Source organism: Eufriesea mexicana, unplaced genomic scaffold (genome assembly GCF_001483705.2).
Source record: "Eufriesea mexicana isolate 0111107269 unplaced genomic scaffold, ASM148370v2 scaffold3380, whole genome shotgun sequence".
NCBI lineage: Eukaryota > Metazoa > Arthropoda > Insecta > Hymenoptera > Apidae > Eufriesea > Eufriesea mexicana.
Genome location: NW_016911392.1, coordinates 30,318 through 39,508, shown reverse-complemented (window position 1 = coordinate 39,508; position 9,191 = coordinate 30,318). Strand labels below are relative to the sequence as shown.

The 9,191-nt window shown below is 33.1% G+C and overlaps 1 protein-coding gene across 1 annotated transcript in view; it reads left to right on the top strand.

Annotated features, from left to right (window-relative positions):
- The window catches only part of LOC108550886 (syntaxin-binding protein 5-like), a 78,164-nt gene that overhangs the window by 49,498 nt on the left and 19,475 nt on the right, over positions 1-9,191 (top strand). The window contains 3 exon segments of the mRNA XM_017904786.1: positions 8,212-8,328; positions 8,414-8,533; positions 8,625-8,750. Of these exon segments, the coding sequence (XP_017760275.1) occupies positions 8,212-8,328; positions 8,414-8,533; positions 8,625-8,750 (363 nt within the window).

The following is a 9,191-nucleotide window of genomic DNA, read 5'->3' as shown; positions in this document are numbered from 1 at the left end:
GAATATTTCATTTTAAAAATATATAAATAATAATGAAAATCTCAAAAGAATTTAATTGCAAGCAAATCAATCTTCGATTAATTGGTTTTTACTGTGAATTAAGGAAATTTTATGTAATAATACGAAAGCCTGCAGAATACATATTTGTAAATCATTTTATCGAACAGATCATAAAATTTACATTTTTTTATTAGGCTTTAATGACCAACAATTATGAAAAATACACGGTTGTATTAAAAATACGTCATCAAACATGGAGAACCTAAAAATTATTATTTCATTAACAGGGAAGTTGCAACAAGTAGGAACAAAAGGTCAAAGTGTCATAGAAAATATAACTTTCAATTTAATCATGGTGTCAAATTTTTATTTTTTCTTAATAATTATTCTGTAGGGTAATTATTAAGAAAATCTTCAAGCTCTAATTAATTTAAACTGAACTAAAAAAAAAAGAGAGAAAATCTAACTATTTTAATACAAAATAATAAACGATAATGTTCTCGTTAATTTCGTATTCAAATGTAATTGAAAATCCTCGAGAAAATGAAATCAAGCATAGAACATTGAAATCATTTATTATTCTTCTCATGCAATAATAGCTTTCTATGTTGCTCTTTCTTAATACAGGAACGATTGACCTGTAATTATATACATAGGTGATATTAATTGCAATACGATGAAAATAATTTATTCGTTTATATGTTTTCAGTAACTAACTAAAATTTTATCTAGTTTAGTAACTCTAATGTTAAATTATCAAGCATTTGACTAGTAAATATTCTTATTTATTGCTTCAATAACTGGCGTATAGAAGTATATGTACATATATATTTATCAAATAATTTATGCATATTTACATATATTTACTATGACATTTTAGCACTTTATGCCTATTTATTAAAACTTCTTTACTAAAAATCGTCCAAATTATAGCGATTCTCAGATCACGTGGACTCTACAGGTATATATTAGCCGAAAATTTTTGCTTAAAAACAAGCTGCAAAATTTCATGATTTTTTATTATCGTATTTCTTAATTAAAAGCAAATTATAGGATGCTATTGAATATATAACAAGCATAAAATGCAAAGCAACTTTTTTACACATGCTGCCAACTAGTTTTTAAGACCTTTTAAAATGTTTAATATTTTTACTTGCACCAATCACCATGAAAATGATTTTTAGCTGTAATAATTATAATAATATTTCCGAAGAATGTCACTTTTCTCACTATATATCATATGTACATTTTTTTTAGGCTATGGATTATTTGTCATGCAAACTTGGATTACTATTCCACATGCAATACAATATATCTTATTTTCCTTCGAAACATGTAAAACTCGTTTAGGTAACAAGCAGTTTTAATTTTATTTTTCCTTTTAATACTAGAACTACCGAGATACATTACCAATAAAATCAATAAATACAAACCGAAATATAATCGATAACATATTCCAAAACCTATCGCATGCTTTAGTTAACAGCAAAAACAAAGAGTCTCCAACGACCAATAATCCCTTCATCCGATTCGCTAGTTCTAGTATTAAACAGCTTGAATTCTATCTACACCGCAAATACGTCTTAACAATCACGAATGAATTGAAAATAAAAATCCACTGCCATAAGAAACGTAATAACGTAAACGATACGATAAGAGAAAAAAAAAAAAGAAAAAAAGAAAAAATTAACACGTTTACAATACGAGAAGGCAAGAAGACGAATGATAACGATGGATCGGAAAAAAGCAATGAACAAAGAAATTGTTGCATAAGATGGTACCAAAAATTTGAAAGTGGGATTTAAGACTGCTTACCCGAGCACATCTTTCATACTTTCTTCACATATGATCTGTCGCTCATTTGTAGATGAACGGGATGTGCATGTTGCCGGTAACGCGAAGAAGTACGGTGGTCGTTGGTGGTAGTGGTTGCGGTGAGAAAGGTGACAACGCCGATAGTAATAGCTGTAGCCCCTGTGGTAACACTGGTGAAGGTGGTTGCGATAGCGAAAGTAGTGGAGGACCTAGTGCTAGTGGTGTCTGCACCCCTCGGTCGGGTATTCGCAATACCGTGAATAGCGGCGACGACGATATCGCCAGCTCGAATGCGAGTTCTCGCAAATCCCTTACGGTTGAGCCACGTCAGTCTCGTGCTCAGGGTATAAGAAAGCTCCAGAAGTGTCTGAGTACCACTACCAACCATTATGAGCTGGATTCTTCGTCGTTGAACAACTTTCCAACGACTTCGTTACTCTCTAGTCACCGTAGCACCGAGATACGAAGCTATTCGTCGACCACTCCGCAAGCTTCTTTCAACTACCAGAATATCCTCTCCAACACCAGACAGTATAACAGCTTCGGTAGTATTATTCAATGAATTATCATTTTAATACGTACAATTGCTATACTACTTATGTAGATCATCGATTGTTTTCTATGTTACTGAATGAGACAAGTCTATTCTTCTCTGAGTGCTTTTTTCCTCGTTTCGTTCTTCCTTTGATTTCATTGTTAATCGAGCGATTCTTCTAAGATAGGTTCAATGCGATTAATGGAGACCAGCGTTTCTTGGACAGCATTACTTTTCCGAGCAATCGAGTATTCCAGATCCGAGCGATTTTGATCAGAACCTGGGAAAAAATCGTGAATACGGATTTCGTTCGGTGAAACTCTCCTTACACGTATATACGATATTTTGCCAATATTTTGTCCGAAATCAAATGTAAATATCGTATTGTTTATTCTCTATTTTATTTAAATTCGTATCGTGGTTACATTTCGGTTTCATTTTATAGTTTGTAATTCCCAATCGTGATATCGATTTTCGATTTCGATTTGAGTCACGAGAAATCTTCGTTATACGTGGAATATTAGAGTTTAATCCCTATTTTTAATAATATTTAGTTACGTACAGATCAATATTGCCATTTTTTTCCAAAAACTGAAATAAAATTCACGGAAGCAACGTCGCGATTTATAAGAAATTGCTGCTTACAGGATTGGTCTTCGTTATCGTATCTCTTTTTCGCTATGTCTGATTGATAAATACTGTCTGGTTTTTGCTGACTTGAGTGTGGATATATAACTTCGGCAGACTTTATTACTCTGCATCACATCTTTTTTTCTTAACAATCTGTTCACTTGCTCTTGGTCAAGCCACTTTTTCTAAAAAAACACAAAGACGGCACATCATCCAGTTTGCGTGATATCTAATTCTCACTCTGCACCACTGACGAAAAATATTTTTCCGCGTTCTCTATCGATTTCCATCTATCTGCCTCATTTTTCAGTTGGCTTTTTCTTTTTCTAATAAATGTTGCCTAATGATAACACATTGAGTTCGTTCTTCCGCTCAGTGTACACTTAATCAACCATCGAATGCACAGGATGTTGATAAAGATAAATCGTAGTTTTCTTAACATCGATACGGTGTCAATTCGTTGCGAAGAGAAACGGGAATGTATTTTATGGAAAATTTTCTCAAAACAGATTTTTCGAAAACAAATTTGGATACATTCGACTGGAATTTTGTATACATACAGTCACAGGCAGATATTCGTATCTATATATTGCAAATATATCAAATAAATATATCGAATTAGATTATTGGAGAGATAACAGAGTTCGAACGATTGCTATTATTTTACGATACAATTTCCAAAATCTTTGTTAACTCGTTCGCATTAGATGACTCACAGTTGAATATTTTGGTTCTTTTACCAACGGACACATTTTGAGAAAGACACGTTTTACCAAAAGACTCACGAAACTATTCGAACGCTATATTTCAAAAGAATTCTCTCACCCAAAAATTCCAATTTTAACACGTTGACGACCGATCACGGAAATCTCCGTGTTTAGTCGCCAGAATGTTGACCGGTTACGGAGATTTCCGTTTTTCTACACCTCTGTACTTTATCGTGATTTTCTTTACTTAATCCATTGTAGACGGAGTGGTTTTGAGTAAACCGTACCGTGGGGCCGAGCCACTGCCGCGATAGTCATTCAAGACTACCAATGCTCATTTCTGCTTAACCACTTGTGGTGGAAAGACGTGCCATGCACGTCAAGATGCTTTTGTTCCAAAATCGCCAGCGACGTGTACACCACGTCGATAGGCATTTATCGTAGAAATAAAAATGACGTGGGCTGCACGTCGACTAACAACCAGATCGTTCATTTCTCGAGCTACAGTTGCAGAGTGCACGGCGTCGCATAGTGTCATCGATATCTTGGAAATATTTCAAAATCGATACAGTATCTCGCGGCGCCAATGTGACACCTTAAGCGTGTTATACTGTAGCGCACGGTACCGCAACCGTGAGTTTATTGGTAGAGCAAGTGGTTAAACTACATTGTACTATATTGAATAAAAATTGACAGTTAGTGCATTTTGAATATTGTGCGAGGGATCGAGATACTCTGAAATAAAAAATGCCCCAGTGAACAATTAAAAATTTTTATTAGAACATCAAAGCATAGAACTAATCTTGCATCTAGCGGTGCACTCCTGTGGTGTCCTGAGGGAAACATGTGATTTTGGCGTGGCAGTTAAAGAGTTAAACGAGTTTTTAGATCCGAATTATTGGATGGAATATGAGGTGTTATGTAATAGATTTGTCAATGACATGAATATATGACAGTTTATAGATTTGCTAATGATGTGAGTTTGAATTTAAATTCTACGAGTTTTTAGATTCGATAACGTACATCTGAGTTTTTATATTCATCGATCACGTGCATATCAACGTGTGTTAAGAAAAATAGCATTATTTTAATCGCAAAGTAGCGTGTTTGATATTCACTGCGATAACGATAACGATTCATAATTCATCATGAATCTCATAAAATTTTGAACACTGAGAAAAGAGCAGCATATATCGTACGAGCCATTCATTTTGTAAATCGATTAACTTCGCGTAATAAAAGATAGATATTTATTTTGAATATGCAAATTTAAGTATTTTGACACAAAAGTTTTAAAACATTCAGAGAATGGAGTTAATTATTTTGACCCGTGAATGACTCATATGTCCTACGAAAATTGGGACACTTCAGTTTACGAATATTTGACGTAGTAGCAATGATCTTAAGTAGATGAATGCATAATAAATTGATAAATGTTTAAAATAGCTTTATTTTTAGTTTTAGATTTGGTGGAATAACTGAGAAGTTCACAAGTTACAAATGTTGGAATAATTACAAACATTTATCTTTCAATTTTTCCAGTAAAATGTTTGACGAATTTTTTAATGCTATATTTTTCATAACTAGAAACAAAACGTGCTACTTTTGGTCATTAAGAATAACTATGTTACTATACAGTGAAATTTTTCAAATACTACTGAAATGTAACAGTTTTCGTAGCAAAAGAACACAACGTTATGGTTATGATCGCCCAATGGAAAACATAACAGTTTTCAAAATCAAAATGAAACGTGCTACACTTCGTGGTCGCAAATTAAAAGTCTTTTTTTTTTATAGAACAAACGAAATATGCTAAGTAACGCACGTCGATATGAGTGTTCAGATTCGTCACAATTTGATCTAAAGATAAATAATGCATGAAACGTGATATATATTTCAATCTTTTATTTTCTTTATTTTTTTTTTTTATCAAAAATGTTCTAACTGAACATTTTTATAAATTTCCACGAATTTGTCGAAATTTTACTCGAAATATACAATTGTCACTGAGTCTACGCCAACGAGTTAATGAGAATGTATTACATTTAACGAAATTAATTATTAAGACACGGTAAATTCGTAAATACAGGTATCCTCTGTATAAAAACGTTATTAGGTTTTGAAAACGTTCTACATTATGCGAATACATGTTATACGAAACAAAGGGCTAGTCAAAAAATAAAGTTAAATTTCAAAAATGAATTTTCATAATTAAAATTGTTTATTAATCAAAACTACTACAAATCAATGATATATAATATTTTCTTCGTACACTGTTTCCTAAAATATCATATAAAGCAAAATTATGAAATTAAAAATTAAAAATACGCAAAATATTGAAATAAAATACTTCTATTCGTTAAGTTATTTTAGTTATAAAAAATGATGTTATTGATTTTTTTGTACAAAAAAAAGCGAATTGCCAATTCCCTATTTATCGAGTGCAAAGTTTTAATGCTACGCGAACTGAAAATGAATTCGAAACTTCAGTATTTTAAAATTCACACAAAGATTTACTTGAATATGAAAAATATCGATACTTTCTGTCAAAAATCGTCGTTATTATGATTATAATTATAATGATTAATTACTTATTATTGCGATTCGTTATAATAAGTATCTTCATTATCCCATTTCAAAAGAGGATTTTTTCAGTTCTTGAACCATGTTATAAAATCATGTTATAGAAATTCCACGGAGGATACCTGATTCTGATTTCTGATAAATTTTACCTAACAAATTTCGATGATACGAATACTTTATTAAATTATTAAATTTATTGTTAAATAATTTTATTAAATTCTGCAACGGTTTAATTTCTTACGTTTGCAAAAATTTTACACCGTGGACAAATCTATACAACTTGAGAACTTATTGGATATTAAAAAACCTTCGAAATTCTCTTCTGATTTTGAGAATTGTGTCGCAAAAGAATATTTCATTTGAATTTTGTAACCGGAGGGAGACGAATATTCCTGTGACTGGGTGTATATATCATAATTCGAGATCTACGCGAGATCCATATACGCAGTTGTAACAGCAAATCGTGGAAATCGGAGGAAAAATCTTGTAAATACCATTATACGCGTATCTTTTGTAAATATTTAACTCTATGCGTTGTTCTAGATGAGTAAGAAATGGATCGTGGATCAGCTTGGACTTTTATTGAAATCTTGTGCATACGCGCGTGTATATGTATACTGAGTACGTTCGAAATGTAGAATTCGCAGGGATGTCGCAGAATGCCTTTTTAGTGCAAATTGCATAATCATATTCTTGCTACTAACGTTTCGTTTCTCCTTATATAGAGCGTGAATTGTCTATGTTATTTAAAAATTCATGTTTTCATTTTTAAGAACAGGTCATCCTTTGTGTTCAAGCTTTGAAGTGCCTTTGAGAGTGTGGATTGTGCCTAACGTGCTATAATTTTTATGGAAACGATTAGTAATGCAACTCGCTAACGATGTTAACACAAAATCTCCTCGACAGACGCATATTACGATATTATGCAGAGGCAAGATTTGCTTCGGAATGATGTTTTCCCATCAATTGAACTAGGGTTGTATTTAAACGCGAATAAAAGATAATTGCTATCGATGATGATTAAGATTGTCAAGGTAACCAGTTTTTAGTTATATCTCGAATGACAGTAATTACCTAAACTTGCACTTTTTAATTGATCTAACTTATCGGTTAGACTCGTTCGATTGCTCAAAGTTAGACTGCTCACAATCTTGCAAAATTCCGAGAAACGCTACGTGTCAAGTGTCTTTGACTCGCGTCGGTTGCAAATTTGAATTATAAGCGTTCCATATGATTATACGATTAAAATTTGTACAAATGTTACAGCCGTTTTACGTATACAGTTTACCAGTGGTCCGAGACAAGTATGAAAGTTATTAACGTGACTAACAGCATTGAAATGTAGTACCGAATTTCGATCCAACGATGATCAACGTGAAACGGAATGAAAGTGGGATTTATACGTGGTTGACTTGATTTAGTTACACGTAATTTGCGCATGATCGAACCGGCACGTAGTGCCCGTGATATACTCGCTTAAGATTGACTGATCTTTTAATTCCAAATCAAATGTTCTCTATTTTCCTTTTTTCGTTTCGTTCTTGCGTGGCACCCTAACCAATTCTGCGACAGAATAGATACATCGGATCGACTTGGTGAATGTTGAAATGAATGAAAGATGTTACTCTGTGAACTGTCCTATCAAGAGAGATACTAGTCATGATAGTTGTTGTTGTTGCTGTCGCTGTTATTATTATTATTGTTGTTCTAATTATCGCTATCCTTTGTCATTAGTGTCACTATACGAAACGTTTTTTCAGTTCTCTTTCACACTCTGACCAAATCTCTTAGCGGTTTTCGTTGACTTTCATTAGAAAACGCTAACTTTGTCAGAGATGTTTACTGTGATAGATGTTGCATGCTCGTCATAATTTATATAGGATAACGTTACGCGTTCGGTATTTAATTTTCCATTTATTCTCGGGACTGCTGGCCGGGTAGACAAATATGACAGTTCGTTTCAACGATCAAGAAGCTCGAGCATGTCATCGCTCGAGAATATCACCACAGAAACCATCAGCTGCCTTACGTTCGCAGATTCCTATACGAAAAAGAGCGGTACGTCGATCACGAGGAATTTTTCACGGAATTTTCCTTTATATCGTTTACACTTTCGTTAACGTGGTTTATTCTATTTTTTAAGATACCAGTCCTGTACCAACACTTTGGATCGGTACATCTTTAGGATCTATACAAACGGTGATATTTAATACACCTGCTCGTGGAGAACGACACGCTCATCTAGTCGTTGTTTCTACGTGCAGTAAGTGTTGCGTATAATGAAATAAGTACGATATTTCTTTGTACACGAAGATGTGTATAATGTAATGCTATGATTATTCTGTTTATCGTAGATGGATCTACGTTTAAGTTAAAGGGATGTATTCTGTCAATGTCCTTCTTAGACTGTAATGGCGCTCTGATCCCGTATTCTTACGAGTCCTGGAAAGATGACAGTATGGATAGCAAAGAGCGAAATAGTATGTAACCTGTTTGATTAATATACGTGTATTATAATGTTTAATATTATGTACATCATTGATGCGTTTGCTACTAACGAGGAGAGTGCAAGTTCTTCGAGTCATTGGTTTAATTGAAACTTTGCAGGTTTCTAGATCATTATAAGGGCAATTACTTAGTAGTTTTTGAGATATTTACGAGTAGAGTTTTATTATTGCCTTAACTACAGATTTATTTTAAATAATTATTAAATGCTTAACGGCGACACCCTAAAATTCCTGCGCTGAAGGTCCGGTGTTTTGAGTCTCGTTTGTAATTAATGGCTATTTTTTCAATCTATTTTTTATTTTGTATTAATTTTTCGTCCATGAAAACATATAATTACGAAATAAACTGTAATTTTCTTCAACCTGAAGCACTTGCATTCTTTTTGTAAGTTGGTTTTTAGAGATTTTTCGTTC